The sequence below is a fragment of the Achroia grisella genome, unplaced genomic scaffold (assembly GCF_030625045.1).
Source record: "Achroia grisella isolate CSIRO2021 unplaced genomic scaffold, CSIRO_AGI_Agris_v1 utg544, whole genome shotgun sequence".
Lineage (NCBI taxonomy): Eukaryota > Metazoa > Arthropoda > Insecta > Lepidoptera > Pyralidae > Achroia > Achroia grisella.
The window spans coordinates 610715-637759 of record NW_026712929.1 but is presented as its reverse complement, the minus strand read 5'-3'; the positions used below and the strand labels follow the sequence as shown (position 1 = coordinate 637759).

Genomic DNA, 27045 nt, shown 5'->3' with positions numbered 1-27045 from the left:
AAAAATCAGTGTTCGAGTAGCATTCAACCAAGGCGGTTTTATTTAACAAAAACCCCTCATCAATCAATCAATAGCATTATCACGGAACTGTGGGCTTAAACCCCCACAATGATTTACATGTTAAAAATTAGGTACGAGTACTATCAGAATGAATATATTGGCATTTGGACATTCTTGTGATTAATGATCGCTGGACCCGACTAACTCCTTTTGCCATCCTTTATAATATGTTTCCACTGATACGATGTGAACGTGTTAAACGCGCAGCCGTCGCGGCCGATCACGAACGAGGACTTCCAAGCGATGATACCAGCGCATTTCCTGGGCGGGCCGAGACCGGCGGCGGCGTCCGAGCCGCCGGAAAGAGGCGTACGCGTCACCGTGGAACGGCCCAGCGCGGCCGGTGTGGTATTGCCACCGGCGCCAGCCACCCTAGGCCGCGTCACTGAAACAATCACCAAGTCGACCTTCACGGAGACCACCGTCACCAGGATCACCGATAACCAGCTCGTCGCCCCGCTTATCATCGAAGTAAGAATTTCAATTGATTTAAAGATTTATCCTTGTGTGCACGGGACAGTTTTATACTAAAACTTTGATAACGAAATTAAATATGTATGTAGTTGTGTCGGTATATCTATAACATTAGATATGTTTGATTTCTGAAAAAATATTTATTTTGAAATTGAATTGTACAATTCGAATTATTGTTTATTTTTTTCACAATAGTAATGTACAAGGTATGGAGGGAGGTAAGGTATACATGTAACAAGGATAAATCTTTTTAACAATATGGGTATTTTTCGAGTCCGGCAGCTTTAAGCTGTAATATCACTGAGCAAAGGGTAGCTGCTGCACTTATATTATTTATGTTTATAATATTACCTACATTTTATAAATGTGGTTGACATTTTGTGTGAACATGACTAAAGGTTGGTTTTATTACATAAAATAGTAATAAACTTGGATATGAATCGATAAAGGTTCCAACCAAGAAACTAATATAAACAATATAAACAATTTTTTTTATCAATAACTTATTCATTACTGACCTCTAGTTGAGGTGGCATATGTCTTGTTGAATTTCACTTTATAAAATGTATCGTATTTATACGATAAATTATTATTATTTGTGGCTTCCGTTGTATATATTCCTACATGCATAACTTCACGGATAGGTAGAGCTACTGTCCGTCGAAGTTTGTCGTATAGGAATTATACATTTAAAAGGACAACACAATGCTTTTAGGAGTTATATTTAGATCTTATGGACTATATATGTATATTTATTAATTATGTTTTCTTAAATCATTATATTATATTAATGTAATTATTATCTATTATAATAATAGTGTTATATTTTATATATATTTATATATGCCTTATAGTAATCTGTTCCTAAAAATAGTATGTTTTATTTGTTTTCTCATAAAACTGTTGGGAGTTCTGTAACAAAATACACGAGGTTTTAGAGCCAAATAGAGCCAATATACATAACTTATATTTTTAACTCTTAGTACGAAGTAATTTTTTTAATGGTATATCGTTTATAACTACTTTATAGTAGTTTTATTTGTACGTTTATATTTTTTTACACACATAATATAATACTAAGAATTCAAAAAGCAACTGACAATTTACGAAGCAATATAACACGATAGACAGAAAAGTAGTAGTTTATATAAAGTATGAGTTTCCATATTGTCTATAAAGTCTGTAATTTACAGGGATAAGAGATATGTAATAAATATATTATGATTATTGTGTACATAATTGTTGATTATATTTTAAAAGTATTAAAAATAATGTAATAATACTAAATGAAAATTTGGTTACCAAATCTTCCAAAGGAAAATAATAAATAACATCATGTGTATATAGAGTGAGGAAATTATTTGAGTCTTGTAAAAGTAAAAGAGAACATAAATGATGAACTAAGCATGAAATAACGAGCAATTAATTTAGGAAATTATTTCAGTTGTTTAAAAAACATTTTACTGTTGCTTTCCGCTTTACCAGTATTTATTTATTTATTTATTATGTAATTATTTACTGTTTTCATATATATTACAACAGTTTGTTCTCATTGTTTCAGGATGTGACATTGTTAAAGGAGGGTGGTTCTCTCGGATTCAGCATAATTGGTGGCACAGACCACTCGTGCGTACCGTTCGGTGGCAAGGAGCCCGGCATATTTATATCACATGTAAGTTTTAGTTATTTAAAATATATAAATTGGGTAAAGTCTGCGACAAAAAAAAGTAAGTAAGTTGGGTAAAGTATAAACTAATTTATTACTTTATATAATTGAAGTATAATATATGGAAGTTCAACCTGATTGCAGATCAAATAAATTTTAATATCTTAATTTTTAGTAAATTTTGCAGATAAATCTAAATCAGAAATCATAATAAAATAAAATAATTAAACAGATTGCTCTGAATTATAATAACGTCCAACTTATAAGGAAACAGTTGTCTCCTTACTGAACAATTAAAGAAATAAATAAAGCAAGAAATACTAGTTCTGAAATTGCACAGGAAAGACTTGGCAAACAAAGCTGCGGCAGATAATTTGTAACAAACATATTGTACAGGTCGTCCCAGGGGGTGTGGCCGCACGATCCGGCAAGCTTCGAATGGGCGACCGTCTCATTAAAGTAAATGGGACTGAACTAACCGGCGCTACACATAGAGACGCGGTGCAACTATTGTTGCAGCCCGGTGCTACTCTCACACTCTCTGTGCGACACGATCCATTGCCACAGGGATTCCAGGTCGGTGGAATGTCAAATAAATTATTTATCGAGTTCTATTGGCGTTACCATAACATTAGATTAATATGTACTCATAATATTTACGTTGTCAAATAATAAGTTGTGTCCAAGTATACTAATTTTAAATTCTAACAAACACCTCTAAGGATTGTTTATTATGAACAATCCTGTTCAATGCAGTATTTTAAGTTTCTAATTATTCCATGGTACTGTAAACGTGTAAGCTTCATATTGATCATACATAGATATTATATTTAATGTAGTTCTATTAAATTTATTAATTATTAAAAGAAACACTGGGCAATAATTCTTTGTCACTGATAAGCCGAAATCTATAAAGTACCTATGTGAAAAATTGCTTAATGATTATCAAAATAGTAATAATTTACAAAAATAGGCTGGTAAATTTAATTTATATTAATTTTTATGCGTACTCACACATATGAAAGTCGTGCAATGTTCTGCATGAATGCAAGTACGAGTTGTGGGTTATTATTGACACCAGTCATACGCCTGATGTGTCATTCAGTAGTAAGATTTGAGTTCGCTTCAAAGTAGTCATTTGGCGGTATCAAGGTATCTGGATAATGCTTATGCACATTATATCCGGCTGCATTACTAAGGCAAATAGACTGTGTGTGCTGCGAACTTTCGCTTCCTGCAGTACTTACGTACATCTCAAAAACAAAGGCTAGCGTTGAATTAAGCAGATCTTTCATCGTGTATTAACAGCATTAAACATACCTGACCTTCCGCAGTGCCAAAAATCTTATTAGTGTGTAGTCAATCTGCACTTAAAGAGTCTGTATTGAAAAAGTCGACAAGTGATAAGGCGGCGAAAAAGAACCAACAACATATCTGCATATGTAACCGATATGTGCAATTAATTGTTTAATGGATTAAAACTCAGTACACGAGTGCAAGAGAAGAAAATTTTAAATTTAAAACCTTATACCCAGCCGCCTGGCCAGTGTTTACTGTACTGTAATTCATATTACCTCTTGTAACATACATGTATTATAGTGCTACATTAATGGGTTGTCAAAACGTATTAACATTGTCTATAGGAGGTACACTGCGAAAAGGCATCACGCAAGACCTGCTTAATGTGGCGCTAGCCACAGAGACACTTCTATATGAACATTTTATAATTCAATGAGCTAGTGTTGTTTATAAAACGGTTAACGTTGTTTGTTTCACACGTGCGCTCGTCGGCCCCTGCGGCACATACAGGGTCTCATTCAAGTTGAGATTATTGACGCAACTGTAAGTGTAACGTCGCCCGCCGATCTCAAACTTCTGTGTGTTACTTTACCAAATATATGTCAGAATCCCTACCCAGTCGATACGTGTGCTCAGCTATCGTCGAGTCCTGAATGGTTATATCGTTAAAATGCTTTATTCTATCGTAGAAATAATCGGTCCCCTTTTTATTAAATCTAAATCCGACATTCGAACTAGTATTTGCAGTAGATTACACTTTATTATAGTTTCTTAGAACATTTTATACTATAAACACTACAAAATACATCTACTGCCTGTGTTAGGATAATTGTTTAAAATTTATAGAACGTGTTTATGTGCAGTTATTGTTATTAGGAAAGCTTAATACAGATTGCATGAGGTATTGGCTTTGCATGTACTGTTGTTGATTGTGAAGCGAGATGATTGAAAACTGTAGTATATTGTTTTAATGAATGTAATACATATCGACCTAAAACTTTTATTAGTAAATTTTATACAGCACCTGAGTTAATTTTGTGTGTGTGATGATTTATTTCTGAGTCTTTATAGTATTTAAATCAATTGATATTATGTTAGTTATGCTGTACCATAACCATAATTATTTGATGTTAGGACCTAACCATCATTAAGCAAGAGGGCGAGAAACTGGGAATGCACATCAAAGGCGGTCTGAATGGTCAACGCGGAAACCCTAACGATCCAAATGACGAAGGAGTTTTCATATCAAAAATAAATAGCGGTGGCGCTGCTAGGCGAGATGCTAGACTCAAGGTACGCTTTACTGTATTCAATAAATTTAATATTATCCATAGAAATATTACTATAAAGTTTAATTATTACAATAGTAGTAGTACAAATATTAAAATTTATATATAGAAATATTTATATATATTTCTATTTTTATGATATTTATATAATATATAAAGCTGAAGACTTTGTTTGTCTGCTCGCACGAACTAATCTCAAAAACTGCTGGTTCTAATCGAATATTTTGTTGTACAGTTATCTGTCGAGAAGGGCTACAATAGGAACGAAACAACAATGAAAAATGTTTATAAAAAAAAAACGGGGAAAAGTATTTTTTTCCAGGAGTTACCTCATGCAGGCAAAAAGGCGCTAGTTAGCTATTGTTGCGATAAATATTGATAAATTGTTCATAAAACGACACTAAATAACCTCCTGTTTACCTCTATAGTTCCTTTTTACGTTAGGTAAAAGGTTGAAGGTACACCTGCTGTGGTATATGTCATGCCATATACAGTTATTAAACTAAGTAATGAACTTATTTAGGTCGGCATGCGTCTGCTAGAAGTGAACGGAGTATCACTTCTAGGGGCGACGCACAATGAAGCCGTAAACGCTCTACGCTCTGCTACTAACGCGCCGCTGCATCTTGTCGTGTGTTATGGATACACGCGGCCGGAGAAATTCGCCGTAAGTTTCACATATTTTTAATTGAGAATTGACTTAATAAAGCACACATATACAAATGGCCATATTGTTTTATATCTCTATAATATTCTTAGTTTTTAATTAATATAATATTATATAATAATTTCTATGGATTTTTTTATGTTTACTATATTTATAGCAATATAAAATAGACGCCGTGTAAATTCGCCAAGTTGACTTTGTCTTGTGGAATTCAGCACCCAAACGTGCATGAATGCACCAAATTTTAAGAAAACAATACACAAATGGCGTACTTGTTTCTATCTAAGCACAATTTTCTTTTTAATTTCTGGCACTGCTTAAATGTACTCACAAATCACTTGTGCAAGTTCATTTTTGGTAGTGTTAGATGGAGATAGACGTTTGTTTGAACAGACGGGTAGTGAAAGCGGGACGGCGGACACGGGCGGCTCTCTGTCTCACTCAACGTCAAGCCTGGACCGAGATGAGCCCTTGCATCATCAGCAGGTATATTATTACTTTTTTATTTAAATGCTCAATGTTTTTATTTCACAGGTATATTTATCACCGTGATTGACTAAATTGACCTAAAAAAAATTAAACAAACTTTTTTAACATTTATAAATTACAGGAGCATCATTTCCAACAGGATCTAGTTGAGTTTGAACATGAGAGACAAGTCGCAGAAGTTAGAGAAAAGTCTACACCAGAAAAGGTGAGCCAGTTATAATTTGTTAATATATTGATAATATAGTATAATGGGTTAATAAGGAAATTACTAATGCCAATATAACACAGAAATTTTATATAACGTTACGTTATATTTTAGTTTAATTATGTATTTTTTATAAATTTCGTTATGAAAATCTTGTAATAGTGTGAACCTAATAGTGAAACATGAATGGATGGAACATGATATGGATGGATGGATTACAAACATCCGTAAATATTATTAAAATATTATTAAGATAATGTGTCACTATTAGTATCTAATAGTGACTTATTCTCTAATAGTAATATTATTTTCATTACGAAATTTCACGCAAAAACTACTAAACAGATTTTGATTAAAACTTTACAGTAAATATAGCTTATACATCAGAATAACATACGGAATATAATTTAAAAAGATATATAATGATAAATGTCAAGTAATCATGACATATGCATACGAGTTGCGCTGGTCAGCTGTTGTAGTAATACTATATTTATTTGATATTGTTCGTATGTATAGGTATTAGACATAGTCCACGCCGTTGAGAGCATGGCTCTAGAACCCGCACCGCCAACATCACCAGAGCCCCAACACAAGACGACTACAGTCGTTATGTCGAAACACACACTTCAACCTCAGGTGAGTGATCGAGTTAAACCTCAATACTGCTAGAAAGGCTATTAATATTTGTATTTGACCTCTACCCATGAAATTACCATTTACATAGTTTTAATATTATAAATAAAGAATCAAAACGAATGGTAACAGCAACTGGAATAAACATTATTTAAACGTATGTTCAGTGTTTGATTATTGTGTATAGTAGCGGTAATTTCATAGGGACAGAGCATCTACTGTATTTATTGGACTATAAGACGCACTCGTTATTAAAAAGGACATTAAGAAGATGAATTTAAAAATATATATTTTATTATTAAGGCTAGATATCGATATGCAAAACTAAACGGTGTAGGTTAATTGGTGATTCCCTCGTCTCGAGATAACTTGTGTGTTTTCTATGCATAAAGATGCTACTTATAGTCCGAAAAATATGGTCTGTAACATTTTCGAATTGAATTGTATATTACACCAAAATCTAAAATTTCGGTAGAACCTTATTACGTAAAATAAAAGCTAATTTTCTAGTGTAGTGTGCAGAAACCACAATAATTTTATATTTAAAAAAAAAAACAAATTTCAAAATATTTAAGAGTTCTCATATTTTATGAATTGAACGATGTCTGTTCTTATTCCGTGTGCTACACATTAAGTAATTTAAAAAGTATATATACGAACACTTAATTAAATTTCTTTATAGTAATAAATATATAAATAATATGTTATTTAAATATGCATGAAAATTATTTATATTAAAAACTTCTAAATAACCAAAAATATTATTTCTATTACTGAAGTTGTTTATCAGAAGCTTATAATTAATAAACAGTATAAATTTTTTCAGCATGGAAAGTAAAATATAGCTTATTATAATGTATATATAACTATATAACTTAGTATTTGTAAAGGCCATAAAATGTTGCCAAGTATTCTTATGCACGATTGGCAACCCCTTGAATGAATTTATGGCATGCACCTTGTATATTTTGTAGTATAACTTTGCTTGCATGAAAATATACTTAATTATGTATTGAACTGTCTATGTATGATATACGTATGTTTAATAAACTATCTTCCAAAATAAATGTTTAGTATATTTATATTATAGCCTTTATTATGTAGATGGTATGAATCAGAAGGATGGCACATTTCCATGAACCTACGTACACTTGAACTTTCTGTTTAGGTTTATTTTGTACCTTTAAAATGTCTCGTGATTGGTTACCCAATGATTAATAGGAAATGTCTTGCATGTACCCGAACTTTAAGTTTTGTATTATTAAACGAACGAAATTACTTTGATTGTAATTGTGTATTGTATCAAGATAGCAACATATGGAAATTGTTTTGACTTACTGTAGCTTAGATCGATGTCGTCATGTGTTAGTTTATGTATTGATTTTATCTGCATAGGAAATAAATAAATTAGGTTTCCAAATTAAAGTTGTATTTACAAAAAATATTACGTCCGTTGCAGAGTGCTAAACCAGAGGAAAAGGAGGGAAACACATAGCCCATCATGTATGGCATCTGTCCAAAATGTAATTGTAAAAAATAATTATTGTTTATATTGTTAGGTTAGTGTTTTATGTCCATATAATGTTAGCACTCACAGATATGTGATAATTATATAGCTCCAATTGAAAATTTATGTATATATATATATTCTCAACAAGATGTATCCAGTGTTGGAGTATTGTTTTAGAATACTGACACTTTTTTACACTATACTCTTATATTAATAAAATTTAGAAATTATTTATTTATGCAAAATCATATTTAGCAAAATAATACAAAATATTATTGGAGCAATTGACAGAACTCTTATATTATTAATGTAAACATAAAAAATATATAAGAATTCTATTTTTTCAACTGTCTTCTCGATCTGAAAAATTATGAATGAATGAATGTTTAGATATAACTACTTTTTAATGAATTGTTCTTTGCTAAATATTTTGTTTGTGAGTAAATTATATTATTTACCTATTCAAATATGAATACCGATGAAGCGCAGTGTGTAAAGTATAACTTCAAATCATAGGATTTATTAATGAATAATTGATTTTATTAATATTATTATGTAAATTGTCCGGTATATTTAGAGAGATGTTATGAATAAAGTATATGTACTACATGCGATCATGAAATTGACTTCGTTTTTAAGTGATGTTTATACGTTAAACATAGTGTTTAAAAGGTGACTTTTTAAAAAAACCGAATGACATCTATAACGGTAAAAATATTTGTAAAAATCTTTATGACTGCTAGAATGGCTCGTGGTTTTGTGAAAGTAATTTTGAGTGTATTTTAATATAAAATTTTATGTATATAAAATTAATCTTGTACTTATTTTATTCAATAGTCAGAAGTAGGAAAGATATATTAGGTTATCCTTAAAAAATATGTTTGTTTGTATTGTGTTAGTGTTCTACAACAGCAAAATATATATATAATAACATGTTATAATAAAAATTCGCTATGATACGTTCAAATAGTCCCTTTTAGCGAATCTTGTGTGAACATTTCGTGTAGTTAACTAAGCAAATTTAATGACATTTGCTCTGAGGGCTTGAAACCGTACGCAATTGGTCCGGTTTATCGGGTAACAAAATAAATAATCTTACAAAACTGGTAAAATGGCCGTGGCTTACTACAAAATCTATGAATACAATAAACATGTAGAATAACATATTATTTAACATCACATCATATTAAATTAGACTAAATTGACTGAAACAAAACGCTATTGAATAGTCGTTTCAAAGTTTTAGATTTATACATTGGAGCTATTTGGAGGAGACGTTTTAAAAGTATTTATATTTCCTGTCATACGGCATTATTATGCTTGATATAACTTATCTGACTGTATTTCTATGACTGTCTGATTATATTTGTACAATCTTAGTCAATTCTTGTCTAAAACGCACATTTGCAATTTGTTACATTTTTATACGTGTATATTTAAATTTACATAAACAAATCGTCATGAACCTGTTGGAAAAATAAATTGTATCATACATACTAAAAGGACGTTCGAAGATTTAAATTTAGTAACCTAATTTTCTGTATAATCTAGTGTTGTGTTATTTCTCAACAAACACAGTAATTAATGAAATACGACCTATCAGTTTATGATTGTTTAGTTTCCTGTTTATCTATAGATAATATGTGTAAGTTTTAGAAATAGTTCGTTGACTTAGATTATACCAGTTGGATGCTGTCATAACAGGTTTAAAATTAATTACTCATATAAATATACCATTGTATTATTTAAAACGACCAATTTTAAAGTTTTTCATTAAAAAGATTGAACAATTAGTTCTGCAAATGCATTTAGAAATCTATGTCGAACTTTTCCATTATCGTTACCTAATCTTTGTTATATACATGACCAATTTTTATACCGTTTAGCCAATATATACCTTATTTTGTTTTCGGTAATTAGTATGTATGTGTATTTAATTGTTTAGGCGTAAATATATTACACTCGAATTAAAAACCCAGTGTTATTTCATGTATCTCGAAATATGTTGTGTTTATGTTTTATATTTCCTACATATCGATTAAATTCCTTTATAATATACAATATATATTTCAGTACATTTTATAGGTATTGTATAAAAATGGATGTTTTCTTATTAAAGCATAATTTTAAGCTCAATTCTTATCATTATACTTTAGATTTATGTAAGTTGTGATGTTTGGCCAAAATACTATTTTAACTGCCAATTATTTTAGTATTTGATAATTATTGTGTGTAATCCATTATTACTTTTAAGGTAAAAAAATATCTAATTGACGTTATGTTTTAGTGTTGCATTAAATACATGGTTTCTGAAAAAAAAAAGGTTAATTTTTATTTTACGCTAGCACTTTTTAATGACATTTATTTTGGAAGATTTATGTTCGTTACCAAATCCAGCTTGACGGTTACTTAGCAGTGGTAAATTTTTATTAATTTGTTTAAGCTAAGCTATATTTTTGTGCAAGTCGCTCTGCTTACCAAAGTGTGAGATAATGTCAAATAAATCGAGGATACGTCCATACTAATTTTTCCTATTTCTTGTACAGTAATACAAGACAACATATCTTACACTTTTGTTATTTTAGTTTGCTAATTGCTATAGTAAATAAAAAATAATTTGCTATAGTAAATAATTTGAATAAACGAGCGGCCCAGTATATTGTGTTGGTTTGGTTAGTCGTCTAGTTCGCAAGTGGCGCCCCCCTCGCCGCTCGCAGTGTTTACTCAGCAGAAGACGAAGACGCCGCCTCCTTCCACACCGACCACCCTCCACCGACTACCGTCCGCAAACGATGGTACATCCGTCGACCCGCCGCCACCGCCTCCGCCACCACAAATGCAACCGCAACGCCCTCTACAACCGCCGCCGCCTCCCCCTGTCAAACAGAAACCACAAGTGCCGCGAAAACCTCAAAAAAAGCGAGTTAGTTTCACTCGGGAACCAGATCACGAACCCGAACAATACGAACAGTTGTCGACGAACGATACGAATACGAACACTCGATCCTTTGTGCATGACGATGATGCGGAATTTAAAAGTTATGAAACTAACGATGCATGTACGGGAATTAGCTCATTACTAATCCAAAATCGACCACCGACAGCCACGCTGGAGGTCTCGAGACCGGTCCATAAGGCAAGTTTAGTACTTCCCGAAGACTTTATCATTCCTCCTCCCCCATCGTTCGATACGAACGAAAATAATATTTCTGTTGAGAATGAGTTGTGTGTGCCGCCCATTACTGTTGTTCCCGAACGTATTGTGCTACCTGAACATGACGAGGCGGAAACATCCATGCAGTATTCAAATTCAACCAATAATTCTCCTGAAAGTGAAATTCCGCCTCCCATAAATTTTAACGCTTATCCGGCGTCAGTTGCAAAGCCTTTCACTATAGACGAGCGATTCCCATCTGGCATAATATCAGATGTACCTTCATTGCAGGTTTTTCGTATGTCTGAATATCCCTTTGCTAGTAGTGACGAATATTATAACGAACTGTCGGTCAGTCCTGGCGGAGAGCCGGATCCGCCTGAACTGCTGCAAGTGCAGTACAAAACTTTGCCTATTGTTTCACACATTCCCAATTCCCCGTGTACTGTTCATCCAGATCAAATATTTAACGATCCGAAAAATACCGCACTTCATCAATCATTACGAGACTTAAGAGTAAAAAGTTTATCTCCGAATATGGTTCATTCAACTACGTACCCTCCTATCAACCCCTATCCATCCTTGACGACGGTTGCGGGAACATTCAATCCATACACCAATACTGTTCCAGTTTGTACCAATCAAAATCATCCCATCTATAAGCAACTGCAGCCTCCCTCTCCACACAGTACTTTAGGGAAGGATGTAAACGCAAATGTTATGCAAACTCCCCCGGTACACACGGATGATAGGCCTAAAAGTGTTCACTTAGAAAGAAGAGTACATTTTGGCGAAGTGACGACTGCGCCCGATTCAGATATATTGTCAATCAATTCGGAACTCGTGAGGGAAGCGAGTACCTCGCCCGCATCCACCCTGAAACCCGCATGGAGCAGCAAAATCAAAGCCTTCGCCATCGGCGAGGTAATCATTAATGTACGGCATCTTACCCTCACACACACTCAGCTTCTTTTGATTGTGTTCGTCGACAACCCAACCAGAATATATAACTAAATACACACATTAGTTTATCATCCTTCTGTTTTCCTTCTCCATTTTTGTTACTTACCCGATTGCGTTATTAACATAGTTACTTATAATTTTGCATGATTATTTACTTACATTTGCATCATTTTTTATTTTATATACATACTAATAATATCGCTGATATATTAACAACTGTATATTGACTGCATGGTTGTTGACCCTGGAAAGATTTCACTGCTTGTAAATAATATCAGGAGCTTTTAACGTCATCGTTATTTGAATTATTTATTAGCTCAGTAAATAAGATTTTCATATTGCTCTATATGTTTCCCAGGCTTCCCCACCTCATTCTGGTAATTTTGTGAAAGCGTCTGTTAGCGACAAGAAAAAATTCTTCGAAAATGCAATGGAAGAAAGCCACAAACCGTCGCCAAAACCAGGTACGTAACTCTTCAAAGTATTTCATGGCCATTTTTTATTCTGATTTTGTAATAGTACTTTGTCTAAAATAATTATTTTGATTTTGGATTTTGGACTATCGATCCACATCCAGTTCCTTCTGTGGGTCTAACGTACACACATAATAAATATTTTTTCTTGAACATTAACAGAACGAGTTTTCACATTCCTATCGGCGGATGAGGTGGAGAAATTGAAGCAGGAAGAGGAAAGGAAGATGGCATCTATATCGCGTGGTGAACTCGACTCGTGGTCCCCGGGAGAGGACCGCCAAAGCGAATACAGCTCGCATTCTGATGAGGAACCCTATGAGAATGGCCATAGGTACATATTAATGATAGTTTTCAAGTTATGATTGACTATTCTAGTTCCTACTATTTGTACATGTACTCACTAATGCTTCCACTCAATTGTTAGAATCATTGTTGGGTGATTTACAATGAAAACATTAACAACCAGCTACTTAAGTTTTATAGATATAAACTGGTTCCAAATTGTTACACAATTCATTAGTGTGAATCAGCCCTTATTATTTAATTACAACTGATGTGGAATATAGTAGTGACTCGTCATGTTCTTTTTTATGGGTTTTGCTTCTAAAACGATGATATAGCTATTGACATCGATCTACATTAGTAGTGTATAAGAGACAATAAGAAAATTTTTCTTATGTAAAGTATGTTTTACCGGAAACTCCAGAGCATATTTAATAATTCCAAATTTTACATTGTTCTCTATAGACATACTATCTGATACATTTTTAATTTATTACATTATTATTTTTGTAAAGGTTCATTAAAATCCATTCAGTTATTTTTGCGTGAAACAGTAACATCCATCCATTCACACTCACACCCTTCCACGTTTATAATGTTATTAAAATATTGTTCATTAAACTAGAGAGAATTGAATGTGGAAAATATAATTGCAGTGTGTCGTTGGGTGGCGTGAGTCCGTCAGCGAAATCCCAGCGGCGGCGAGCCGGCCGTGATGGTAGTGACGGTGAAGACGCCGCCACACGAGCCGCTCGCCGAGCTGAATGGCGCGCAGCCCGACTTCGCTCGCTCGAACAGGTATAACATGAATTTGTGTGATATATATGTATATATACTAATTAGTCTTATATTTAAGTATAGTATTAAAATTTGTATCTAAGCGACTTGTGACTGATTTTAATGAAACTTAAATGAACCAAATCTGGATTGATACATATCCTTCTTGGGATACTTCTTTGTATTCACATGCGAGTAACTGATAGTTCATTTGTATAGAAATGTACATATATAAAGGTGTAATTAATTTATGTATTTTTTTTATATTTGTAGGAAGCGATCGAATCATCAAAGGCAATAAAAAGCTTGGTAGGACCAGCAAATGATATTATACCACCAAGGGATAAATCTCCGTCCGAGGTATGTCGTCCTTATAATTGATACTACAGTTAAATTAATTTGAATGTTGTCCACTTAAAATTACTAAGCAATTTAGTTCATAATTGGAAAGAGTGAACTAGACGGTTGTGACTAATTGATGAGAAAAGACTTCTCTATTAACACTTCTTAGCAAAATAACTAGTTCATTTTCGCCACCTTAGAATGTGTTGTCATAATCCAATAATAAATTAAGTACATCTTGTTTGTCTGTAACTGTTAACATCGAATGGTTATTAACATTACTGTTTTTCTAGCTGGTGTTTCATTACGGAAGCATCATGAAACTATTATTCCTTAACTTACTCGTATACAGAAAGGTCTCATCCTATATATTTTCTTATTACACAATACTTAAAGAACTATGTGATGCGTACTTGTAATTAATGTTTTAACTAAAATCTAACATGTGGTTGTTGATCTGTTAAATGTGGGAGGGTTTAATTGTCGCTTGTGTGGCGTGACATGTTCGTCCACATTGGGTTGTGAATGTCAAATTGGCTTTACAAATTATAGAAATGGCCTCTACCACGTATCGCATTACGTACAAAACCGGGGCCTATACTAGCGGTGAAGGAGAAAGAAAAATTATTAGATGAGCGCATTACACTACGCACCGAGGAATATGTGTGCCCGTCAACCGGCGAGACCAAAGTGCGGACAGTCGAATACATAGAGAAAGTGATTGAGAAAGAGGTACGCGTCGCCACGCACTGTAAATTGTGCTGCATAGTATATAAAAGACGCTGTACACAAGCAATGCCGTATCGTGTGTGGTTGTTTATTATTTATATTACTATATCTTACAACATATGCTTAGCTTTTTACGTGCAAAACATGGACTTGAGTTGTGACTTGACTGCCGAATACGACAGATAAAACATTGTATTTACTGACTGCGAGAGAGTTGTTTTACTCGTACGTACGTATGTATTTTTATTCCTTCGTATCATCCAAACGATGGATTTTAGACATTATATTTGTTAAGATGACTCAACAACAGGTAGTATAAATATATGAAGATGTTGAACAGAACAGAGAAAATAAATTGTTGAATTAAAACAAACGTCTCATAATCTTGTACATGTAGGAATTATATGAAAGTGTTTATTGCAAGAATCTTCTGTGCCAAGTGTTAGCCAACACTAAAAAAAATTCTAAACCGGATCACAAACTTTACGTGTTTATAAAATTTCTATAGATATACTGTATATTAACTGGCTCTTTCGTAATATATCTATAATCTATTTTTATGGTTATTCTAACTATCAAATGTTTGTGACTTTGTGACTTTCACCTTTATATTATAATCAACTATTTTACGACTGGATTGACTGACTAGTGTCTAATTTCGTGTAAAAACACTTGGTGTTACTATTATGGGGCTATCTTATTGCACTTAATGATTTACTTAGCACATTATCGTGAAACACAACTCGTTCAGGTAGAATAGAAAATTAATCACGTAGATACTACTTACACGTTTTAATTTGATGTGGTGATACTATTGTATAATTTATTTAATCAACAAGTATATCAAAATCGGAAGTTGTAAATACATACCTACTATATCACTATGCTCTTGATATATTTGATGTTTTATCTGTTGCATGATATTGTGGCATGGCATGTTAATATAAATATTGTATATCATTTTGTCAGACGATACCGGGATTCTAGACATGGAAAACCACATCTTCAGTTAATGGTTTGTTGTGTTTTATATATATTTATTCATTTATTCATTTGCTTTGATTGTGCATACTTAACCCACTAATTGCTGGCTTGCTTTTTTGTACTAGATATGGAGGGATGGGTAAAATTTCATGTTACGACACTTTTAAGATTTCCTGTTAGCAAACTGATGAAAAATTGATTAATTACGATCTAAGACTTGTGTTGTATTATTTTTTTGTCTAAATATTATCAATGAATATTCGAACTACTATTGTTTATTCGATCAGTTCAAGTTAATATCAATGTAATTCAGTACAGTACCTACATACCTTATATATACTTTGTGTAATTTAACAAAATAGGGTTCAGTTGTCATCCATAATGAGTGGTTCTTTATGGTAGTCGATGGCAGCAGAGTATGTCCTGCAGTAATCTCTTAAAGGCTAAAATAGGTATGGTCATAATAGGAGTATGCACATATTAGGATAATAATAATATATGTGCATATTATATATAACTAATTTTACGGCAATTTAACGGCGCAATATATGGAAACTTGCCTACAAGCCAAGTACATTGAAAATGCGTGTAACTCTCATGCGTGTACGTTGTTACTCCTGAGGACTAAGATGTTGTTTCCGTGCTGTATAATTTTCCCGCCATATATCATCCTAGAAACTCGATAATAGCTTGCAAATTAGTATTAAAATATTCGTGACAGGAGTACCCAAGAAAGTGATACATTTTAAAGTAATCTAAAATTTGTCATCAACCAGTTATTTTCGATATAAACACTGGTATATACTACATATATTTTAACATACAACATTCTTGATAATATGGTGCTTCAGGATAGGGCTATCTATGTTACCTTGTTCTATTGTAATTTTATTTTTATGTAATTTTACTAAGTACTAAAACATATATTACAGTTGTACGATACGAAAAGACTGTATATTTTGTCAACGTAAATAATATGTTAAAGTCTATTGTCGCCAATTGAACTATTTATGACACATTTCTCAAATGTCTCCAGCGTAGACGATTGAAAACATATGTGCAACTACCGACGAGCCGAAGCCATATAGGCCGTAATTATAAAATACAAATTTCCAAAACAACGAAAATTATTTTATGAGTTTGTATATATCTGCTACATGCAGTACATTTACGGTAGGAAAATATGTATGTTCTGTTATTAATATGACCTAGTCCACATTAAACATAATAACTGGTGGGTAAACATGCATACATTAATTTTAAGAACGCTTGTTAAGTTAGAAATTGATTTGCCAAATCCTCGCAATAATTTCAGTTTGCACTCACTAGCCAACTGTTTAAAATTCATTATTAATTTTTTTATTGTCACATAATTTGTCATTTTCTAAGAGAGCCATGATTTCTACATTCAATTAAAACATGATACATCGACATTTGTTTCAAACTAATAAATTACTAATAATTTATACATAATAATTATATTTATGTCATTTAAATTATACCTACTGTTCATAATATTATTGTTTGATACAATTTTAAAAATATCGTATACTCATATATCACTACTATACCAATTCCGTATAATCAAATTGCCGTATTCATATATATTTTTGTCAACTCATTCACGTTATAGTTACTGGTATTGTACTAATGTCAGTTATACCTCATAATAAATATGTTAACATAACTCTGATATTTATGCAGGTGGAAACAACGCAAGAAAAAATAATATCACTAGAGCTCACTACGAGTCCAAGTAGTGAAACCGCGCCCACCGACCTTGCAGAGGCCGGTATCAGCTTAGGGGAGGGCGAGATTGAAGGTGATAACTCTCTCCAACCAGATATAGTGCAGGTGGTGAATCCTCTCCTGGACAGCAGCGCAGGCCTTGTTACGGCGATTCCTGTGGGACCAGGGCAAAGAATAACCGCCTATTCTGAACAGCCACAGTAGAAGCAAAGATCTCTGCGTTCGTCCTCCTTGTAACCCTGCTCTTACCCAAAACCCATGACATTGCATCAGCCAACACATCCCACGACTCGGCTCTAGTCGAGATTCGAACTCGATTGTAGATTTCTTCAACGACACGAATAGCTATTATGGCACTGAATCAGTTTTCCATCTTATTTTTGTATTATAAACTGTGATAATAAGTTTAGATAACCACCACCGACTTCTTGTGTTTATGGGACAATTTGAAGAAATCAACCAACGAGGGTCAAAGGCATTTTTATTATATCTGATCACAATTATATTTTTTTATTTCATTTTGAAACGGAGATTTTTAGTAATATGGATAGATAACTATTATTATCTATTTTGGTATTATAATTTAAATACTTTACGTATTTAATTTTAGAGATTTCATTCCGTGAAGGTTTTTATTGTTTGACTGTAGGTATGATGATGCTTGACCTGCTAAATGGAAACATTGCGGTTTTATGAATGACGTTTAGAATGTAATATTCGGTATATATTTTAAATATAATATTTTGTATATAACTTCTAAAAGCGTAGGAATTATTGTTCATACACGAAGTTGGGCATCACAGAGTAAAAGTTCCAATTAAAGTTATTTTATTCTTTGATATATTTAGTTTAAAATAATTTGTGTATTTTATTAATTCTTACAGTATTTATATTTGCTGGTGAACTAGTATTTTAATGTATCGTCTTTGTACTTTTATTTCTAGTTTTATTTTATGTGGTGCCTTAGTATCTCATGAGGATTTTTGCAATGTTACGTATTGTGATTTCGTTCTATCAATTCTATGTTTGCTATCTGTTTTAATAATTATTTAATAATATAAATTTTGTAGTAACATACAATAGTGATGAATTAATGCATTTGGATCGTTGGAGCCGTTAATTGTACATCTAAAGTGGTTTTAGGAATAACCAACTTACTGTCCATAAAGTTTGAAATGTACATTTCCGCGAGTGATCGTATGAACTGTATGTATTGTAATAATAGTATTTGATTTATATTTAATGGGCGAAACGAAATGAATAATGTTTCGAATGTACGAATGTTTTATATGTGTGTCCTTTATATACCTTTTTAAGGCTCTATAGCGCAGTATGTGAATTGTAAACTAATGAAGATATTGTATGTTTGTCCCAATTAAATGGTTTAATATATATTTTAATAAAATTATACAGTTATTTTATTTTTATTTCATATTACTCGTTAATTATCATAAATAAAACAGCATATTTAATGATATATAAATTTTGTCATATTTAATATTTAGAAAACACAATTAAAATATTTTTTACATAATGAACAACAAAAATACTTAAAAATACATAATGAATTATATTAAAATTACTTCTTTGGAGCGATGATGCCCTCGAGTTGTGCCTAAAATAATGAAAATAGCATATTAGGTTATGGATATGTTACACAAAAAATACAATAAAAAGCTTAAATAATAATATTAAAAATATTTTTCTTACATTTAAAAGGAATATCTTCAGTTAGAACCTACACCTTCTGACTCAAGATATTCCTTTTAAATGTAAGCGAGAGTTCAACTACGATTATTTTATCTAATTTATATATATTTTTAAGTCATTATAAATGAGGATAATAAAACATTTATTTCAATTACGTGGTAGGAAATCAATCGAATATAGATAGTATATACTATAAAGTATCACTTTAAAGATTACAATAAAAATTAACATCCTACCTTTAGTTGAACATTAGTTTTCTTTAACGCAAGCAGTTCCTCCTGGTGGCGTTTCTCCTCAGCTGCACGTAGTTCTGCCGCTCTTCTCTCTAGTTGCTCAGTTTTCTGTTTCAGTTCCATACATTGCTTCTCTAGGGCTGAACGCTCGCCTTCTAGTTTTGCTACTTGGTCCATAAGGTCCGATTTGCCTTGCTCTGACTGTAATATATTGGATGTTATTGATATTAAGAGTTCTTAGATTTATTATGTCGTTACCAGAGATTGCTTGTGGTACTCCAATTCAGAGATAATCCATAGATATGTGATTTTTTTTTCATACACCTACTGGTTTATCAGCTTTTGTAATAAATTTCCTTAAGCAGTAACTTTCATTCGAGTGACCGGGAAAAAAACGGCATATTATCATTTCTACCTCCATGTTAAATCTTAGTGTATCCATATACCATGTACCATATCTGTACTAAATTATGACAATTAGTTCCTGCAGCAAGAATATGTTTGCGTGTTACGTACACGCAAACATATTCTTATGTTTATAATATTAGTAAGAATACCTGTAATGCTTTTCTCATTCCAAAAGCTATAGAACTGCAATAAAGGGTTTGGTATGCTTCCATAGTGATTCTGGCTTCATCACGTACTCTTAGTAGCAGTAGACCTCTTTCTCCGCAATTAATGGTTACCTTAAACAAATGTTTTATAAAGTATTAAAAACCACTTTGAAATTTTATTTATACGTACATATGTAATTAGAGTGGGGCTATCGTAGCCTGCTGCGGTGCAGGAAAACTTGATAGATTGTGATTGGAAGGGAAGAGTATTATAAAATGAAACCATCTATATAAATAAAGAACAATTGAAATAGGAATTCAAAACCTGCTCTCGTATATAATTCTCAAATTAATGAGTTAAATGTTGTTACTAACCTGACGGATTAGCTCGTCAAAGCATTGAGTATAAAGTTGTCTGCGTACAGGACAAATACCCGTCTCTCTAGCCTGGCGCTGTTGTAGACGTGTGTCCAACATTTCTTGCAGGTTTATTACGTCTAGACGTGTGGCTGGTGTTGATGATATCTATACATATAGGCATTCGCATATTAGGTAAACCAATAAAATAGCTACATGTATGTATATGCAACGAAAATGGGATATAGATACTTTTAGCGTTCCACTTTCTTCGAAACCGTGTACGACTTTAACTCAAATTTTTTTTATAAATTAGTTCTGGACTTCAAATTAGTCCGACACTAAAAACTTTATGTGAATTTTATTTTTGACTGACTTTCCTGTGGTTGAAACACCAATAACATACAATATTAATTCTAGAGAAATCTGTAGCTACGTCTAAGTCACATTGAAATATACTGAACGAAATGTGAAAATGTCGATGACTTTGAGTTTGACTATCTCATCAGGTATAATAGTGGATAGTATTTTATTTTACATGCTTACCTTTTGAGTCCATATTTGACCTTCTTCTTCCCATTCTTTGGGAGGTAGAATAGCATTCAATATTTCTTCAGTTTCTCGTTTAGCCTCAGTAGGCACGCATGGCTGTGCTACTGCTCCTGTGCGCGGCGATGTCTGTAATTAAATAGTCATTACCAGTCCCTTAGTTATTTATGCCTATTTATTTATTTATTGTCGTATCTATTATTTCAATATATTTACTTAAGCTTTGTAAATTCGGGTAAAATGCAGTATGGAATTACAAGGAAGCTTGTGTATTAAATTTCATTCCAATCACTCTGCTGTTGCAAAGTAATTCGAGTAGTAAACATTGTGTAAACTCTTATATTCATAATATTAATTACATTGTATACGTTGTCTATGAGAATACGAAATCTGTACTAGATAGTTTTACTACAATTACAATTAACTAGATAGGTTACCTAACTAATGATACCTGCAGTTTACCCACAAATATATACTTACAACTTTCTCCGGTTGTTTAGTGACTAATACAGGATTATCGTAGCGAACTAAAGTATCTTCGGCTGATACTGGAGATCTCTCAGTCATTTTTCTTTGCGATTTATTCTATTAATATAAAGATTTAAATTCGCCTCTAATGAATCCTATTGCTTCAAATGACACTTCTGACATGTAAACAAGTGTCTTCACATAACCATGGGAACTATGGTTGCATAGTAACATAACAAATTAAATCCCTACTACACAGGCCTAAAATTCACTAGTGAATGCCTATCGAAATCACGTTTGTGTAGGTAGAATATGCTAAGACATCGGAAGCCGTTCTGAACTTTTGTTATGATAGTAAAACAAGTATAGGACCTTCAGTTTAATTGATAGTGTAATTATAGATAAGACACCTAACATAGACTATCCATCCAGCTATGATTGGGTCATTCTCGCTTTTAGACTGTCTGTGCTGCAGTACCCAATTCGAATAACGATGTCACATGTAAGCAAACAGACTACGGCAAGTGTCTGTATAAATTTTTTGAAGAGGGGAATAATGAGATCCAATCATGAACACAAGTGTGACAAACTTGCGAAATAAATTAACATTTATATAGAGAGGTAATAATAAATTAATACATTAGTACCTCTCTGTATAAAGTATTGAAAACGTATTCGTTGTAGACCTTCAGTATCAGTCGGCTATCGTATATATATGTAGGTACCCTAAGAATTAAAATTTAACCGATTGAACTTATCCTTAGGTAGTAAATATATTTAGATGTGTTAAAAGAAAAACGTGAATATTTTCCATACTATGTAATAAGTACTTTATTTCATAGGCTTCATAAATAAACATTTCACTATCAAAACGAAATATAAATTGTCTTTATCACTTCCTTATGTTCCACCATACAGGTTGCATCCATAATATATCGATTCCGTAGGAATTGCTGTTGCAGTGTCATCACTGAACACATTAAGGAGGCATATTCATTGTGAATCACTACTGGAACTTGAACTTGAATCTGTGGACATGACTTCAACATCCTCCTGTGTGTGAGCATCCTTCCCACGACTATCAATGGCTACTGAGTTACCACCTCCTACTGACATATGAAGTTCGCCGGTGGGGTGCCATGTGAATTGATTTGTTGCTGTAGTTGGTACTGTGAACAATATATATAACCAGTTTTTTAATGGAAAATGTAAAATTAATTTAATTAGGTAAAAAATACATCATAAAGTTATATGTAATAGGAGCCAGTCGAAACTACTACACACACACATTCACATTCACATGAATAAAACCATGCCCAGTCTTTACATCAATATATTAAATAATATTAATTTCATTATTTCCTAGTATGCATACAAAATTATCAATTTATGGAACCTCACCACATAATAAACCCAACTTTACTAAGGAAAATAGATATTGATGATTAATAATAATATAAAGTGTAGCCATGCTTTGCACTCATGATCATAGAACAAAGGAAATTAATTGAATACTGAGAATATGAGTAATATTTATTGTTACCTCCGCCAGTAGTAATTCGATGGAGATCATTCAGTGTTGATGGTGTGTGACCATTGAGTGGTAGATCACAGAGGCGACCAAGCATACCCAGTCTCATCTCTAGGTCTGTGGGGTATGGACGTCGAGGGTCCCCAGGTTGCCAAGACAGTGGTGCACTAACGGCATTTGATGCACTAATCCTGGAATCATTGATTAAACATTAAGGTATGTGCTTACATTCTTTTAAAAAACAAACTAGTCAATATTTATGTAAAAGTTTGTCTAAATTTATTATAAATTTAGTAGTTTTTTAAGAGAATAAGATGTTTTAATGTAATGATTATATTAGTAAATAGGATTTATGTTGTATAAATATGTAATAAAACTATTAATGACTGAAAAATATATTTTAATGTTATGGTAGATAGAGAAGGTGACACAATATAATAATTTGTTTTTATATTTTTGATTATAGAATAGAAAAAACCTTTAAATATATTAATATCAAAAGAGTTTTCTCAACAATTTAGAACATAATAATAACAATTAGGTCATTAATAAAAATGTTGTTATCCATTGAGTCAGAGTACCCAAGATACTGGCAGCGTTCTGTTTGCAAATTCCCATGTTTATTGTCTGGGTACAGCTAGTTACCAGCTCGCTGGTTACCATTCACCTTGATGAACCATGAATAAAATTTCAAAAAGTATTTCTAAGATCACATCAATTTTCTTGATGTGATCTTAACTTTGGTTAAGTTAAGAAGTGTGGAAGTTGTGGAAGTTATAGCCACTAAAGTTGTGTGACACTTTCACTCTGTATCTTTCTTTTTTAAATTATAAGTCAAATTAAATAACAAAATAATTGTTCAAATGCATATTCAAAATATAATTATAATATAGTTTACTAATATAAACAGAATTTACATACCTATGTGCAAATTTTATTAGTTCTTCAGATGGAACTGGTCTTTTTCTGGATTTTACAATTGAAGCAAGTTTTTGTCTTGCTTGATACAAGGATGTAGCTAAAATTTGTTCAGCATCCTTTAGTTGCCTCTGAAGATGATGTATATCTTGATCCTAATAAATGTTCATAATTTAAATATATAAGTTACAATACAATTCATTGATTAATATAAAGTTTGGTGCCATATGAACTTGTAATTTACGTAAAAAAATGCCGAAGTCTTGTTTTCTAATAACAATATAAATTTATATAAGAGACATAAATATAGAATAGTCTAAAGTACCTTGTTATCAACTTCTGCTTTGAGATCGTTCATTTTTTGTTGTATCTTAGCTTGTTCTTCAGCTAATTCTAAAGTATTTTTTAATTCTACATCCTTTGCTAGAAGTAAGTCCGTCAATTGAGCAAACTCGGCAGCTGATAATTTCTGTGATTTTGGAGCTATGGATACCTCAATAATCTCTCTGAAATTATTTTAATAATGCAGCGTAATGGACATTTTTATCTAAAGACAGGTTTTGTATACATTTTAGCAATTATATAAATGTAAACTTACTTTGCTATTAATTCTATATCATCTACAAGTGAGAGCAATCTATCCTTTGTACTTAAATGTGACGCCATAATGTTAATTATAATAACTTTGCATTAATTATATGTGGTGTGTAGTAAATTATATTATTATAAGAGTAACAATCAAAACAAATACCGAATTGATAAATACTTTGGAGCGAATCAAGAAAGTAATATAGACTATTGAACAGCGCAGCGTGTCAGCGTCGCGACGAACTGTCAATGTCAATTCAGTCAGTATTGAATGTTTTGACATATTAAGTTTCAATGGCTGTATGGGCTGAATCCTTTTGCCTTTCCACATGATAGGTAAAACGAACTAAAAACAAAACAGAGCTTTCTTTTAATTGATGAATCTTCACTGTTTTGCGTAGTGCTTACTTGCTCAATGGGTGTACTTGCTTTAGAAAATATGGTACACGCTGACTGGCTATATCACTAAGAATTAACTAGGATGGTTTCCAGGGAAATCTCATGGAGATAACACGGTATCCACATTACCAGCAATGAGACCATCGTGATTAACGATCACTTTCAACCTCTTCGGAACAGTGTTTTTTTGGCACCAGTTACTCACGGAGCATATAATCCCTACATTTTTACTTTACTATTTTACACTTTACCCTACCCTTCTCGGTTTGCTCCGAATAGTAAATATTATAGAAAGAAAGAAAGAAAGAAAGAAAGAAAAATATTTTATTCAGTGCAATGTAAAAAATACAATATAAACAACAAACGAAAAAAAAAGAGCAAATAAAATGTACATATAATTAAACTTAACTTACCGTGTAGATAATAAAAAATTATGATAAATGATGATGATAAAATAATCATTTTTTACATCCAAAAATGCACTGAAATGGCTCCACTCAGCTTTAATGTACATATGTCTTAGGTGAACATACAGCTGGTTTATATGCATTACAATACCTGATACGTGTATCAGAGTCCTTACACAATGCAAACATTTGTATTCATGAGTGTGATTGTTTGTATTGATCTGGATTTCATATGGATGTTACCCATGTATTTACAAAATAAATTATTTATGTATTTCCATCAGTTGTCTAGTAGGTGCCCGTAACACAAACTCTGCTTAACTTGGAACTAAATGGCGCTGTGTAAAATATCTAGGGATATTATTATTAGGTAGAGCTGCTTTTGGTACAAACGGGCAGATACACTAAGGAAATAACATAGAAGGCCATTTGCTTTACATCTATTTATAAACACGTGTGTGTGGGTAATACTACACATTTTAGTTTTTTATATATTTTTATAAATAAAAATAAGGTAGAGTTGTGTAAGAGATTTATTTTTATAAATTAGTCCTAAATTAATCATGGAAGGCTCTACTAAAAACTATAATTGGGAGGATAGGCTAGAAAAAGTCTCAAAGAAATTACAAGAAGTATGACGTCTTAATCCTCTAGAACTGCAAAGCAAGAGGGTATCACACGTACATCATACCGTGAGGTCCGTAGTACTGTTCATGTATATATAGGCGATGGTTTCCAATTCCGCTTGCATAATTATAAAAAAAATAAGGCTTCTTGCACCATTTCGTCATTAGGTTTACTATAAAGCTTGTGTAATGGAGTTATAATACAACATTGATACCCCATAAACTTTTTGTGATTCTAGTAGACTATCTCAGAGGCTCTCCCTGTTCTCCAATGACAAATCAATCAATGGAATATTGCAGTAATTATCTAGTATTCTTAGAAAAATGCTCTAAGTAATAAATACATAAATACATAGGTCTTTATTTAGCGGTTTAAGTAGGCGATTCGTTTTGAAGGAACTTCACGTCGTAGTTTACCTCTAGGGTCGAATATCATAACACAATATCGGTGTGTCCTCACAAACTGCAAACTGACTGAACCGGCATTTCTAGCACGCGGGCAATGCGTGAACAGCTGGCTGTGTGGTGGTGGTGTGGGTACTCGCGGGTGTAGGGTAAGAGGTAGTGGGGGCCATGCCGTGAACATGCGCACTGCACGTGTTCATGGGCCTTTATTACTGTGACACTTTTAATCAACCTACTTGAAAATAAGGAGGTATTTTTATTGATTGTTGTTTTTCTGTATTTATTTTGAGCTCCGTCAATTTTGAACATATTTTGACCGATTATGCAGATATTAAGTCAATAGACTATAATATTGTCAAGGTGGCAAAATTTAACATAATATAAAATTTGCGATTATGCAGCGAAACCGATAGATGCTGAAACGTTGGTAGTGCTGGCTGGCAGCATTTCGTATCATAAAGCTTATTTGTTTCTGCTACAGTAATGTGTCGGTTCCTGTGATTGATTCTGAGAGAAGTCTCTGCTGCAAGTGGGAGAGCAGTCACAGCA

General features: G+C 32.6%; 4 protein-coding genes across 12 annotated transcripts in view; 2 read left to right on the top strand and 2 right to left on the bottom strand.

Moving 5' to 3' along the window:
- The window catches only part of LOC131847902 (protein lap4), an 83886-nt gene extending 65680 nt beyond the window's left edge, over window positions 1-18206 (top strand). For 3 of the 9 annotated variants that reach the window (XM_059197599.1, XM_059197600.1, XM_059197598.1), the window contains 15 exons: window positions 268-531; window positions 2096-2206; window positions 2597-2776; window positions 4634-4792; window positions 5312-5455; window positions 5849-5941; window positions 6066-6149; window positions 6669-6788; window positions 10973-12373; window positions 12771-12876; window positions 13048-13219; window positions 13827-13968; window positions 14221-14307; window positions 14842-15021; window positions 17707-18206. In XM_059197599.1, coding sequence (XP_059053582.1) covers window positions 268-531; window positions 2096-2206; window positions 2597-2776; window positions 4634-4792; window positions 5312-5455; window positions 5849-5941; window positions 6066-6149; window positions 6669-6788; window positions 10973-12373; window positions 12771-12876; window positions 13048-13219; window positions 13827-13968; window positions 14221-14307; window positions 14842-15021; window positions 17707-17955 — 3492 coding nt within the window. In that variant the 3' untranslated portion in view covers window positions 17956-18206. Of the gene's footprint in view, window positions 1-267; window positions 532-2095; window positions 2207-2596; window positions 2777-4633; window positions 4793-5311; window positions 5456-5848; window positions 5942-6065; window positions 6150-6668; window positions 6789-10972; window positions 12374-12770; window positions 12877-13047; window positions 13220-13826; window positions 13969-14220; window positions 14308-14841; window positions 15022-15987; window positions 16034-17706 lie in introns of all 9 variants that reach the window. The other 6 variants (XM_059197604.1, XM_059197602.1, XM_059197606.1 and 3 more) reach the window with 6 other exon arrangements.
- A 1047-nt stretch (window positions 18207-19253) lies between these two features.
- On the bottom strand, window positions 19254-21779 carry LOC131847900 (putative inner dynein arm light chain, axonemal). Its single transcript, XM_059197596.1, has 6 exons — window positions 21635-21779; window positions 21152-21283; window positions 20624-20773; window positions 20252-20380; window positions 19698-19895; window positions 19254-19366 (listed from the first exon to the last, which is right to left on the bottom strand). Exons 1-6 carry the CDS (start codon window positions 21719-21721, stop codon window positions 19331-19333), a joined length of 732 nt encoding a protein of 243 aa, XP_059053579.1. The 5' UTR covers window positions 21722-21779; the 3' UTR covers window positions 19254-19330.
- A 664-nt stretch (window positions 21780-22443) lies between these two features.
- Window positions 22444-24886, bottom strand: LOC131847835 (mediator of RNA polymerase II transcription subunit 4). Its single transcript, XM_059197501.1, has 5 exons — window positions 24670-24886; window positions 24397-24577; window positions 24075-24226; window positions 23166-23344; window positions 22444-22791 (listed from the first exon to the last, which is right to left on the bottom strand). Exons 1-5 carry the CDS (start codon window positions 24735-24737, stop codon window positions 22616-22618), a joined length of 756 nt encoding a protein of 251 aa, XP_059053484.1. The 5' UTR covers window positions 24738-24886; the 3' UTR covers window positions 22444-22615.
- The window catches only part of LOC131847834 (peroxidase-like), a 28865-nt gene continuing 25169 nt past the window's right edge, over window positions 23350-27045 (top strand). Inside the window, exon 1 of the mRNA XM_059197500.1 lies at window positions 23350-23369. The gene's annotated coding sequence lies outside the window, so the exon portion shown is untranslated. The remainder of the gene's footprint in view (window positions 23370-27045) is intronic.

Bases quoted from the DNA above. Each gene is read 5' to 3' on its own strand.
- LOC131847900 (XM_059197596.1), bottom strand. From the start codon at position 21,721: ATGACTGAGAGATCTCCAGTATCAGCCGAAGATACTTTAGTTCGCTAC. The intron at 20,381-20,623 runs GTTAGTAACAAC...CATTTGTTTAAG, and splicing joins TTGACGAGCTAATCCGTCAG to GTAACCATTAATTGCGGAGA. The intron at 19,367-19,697 runs GTAGGATGTTAA...TCATTATTTTAG, and splicing joins AAACTAATGTTCAACTAAAG to GCACAACTCGAGGGCATCAT.
- LOC131847835 (XM_059197501.1), bottom strand. From the start codon at position 24,737: ATGGCGTCACATTTAAGTACAAAGGATAGATTGCTCTCACTTGTAGAT. The intron at 24,578-24,669 runs GTAAGTTTACAT...AAATAATTTCAG, and splicing joins GATATAGAATTAATAGCAAA to AGAGATTATTGAGGTATCCA. The intron at 22,792-23,165 runs GTAACAATAAAT...TATTGTTCACAG, and splicing joins TCGAATTACTACTGGCGGAG to TACCAACTACAGCAACAAAT.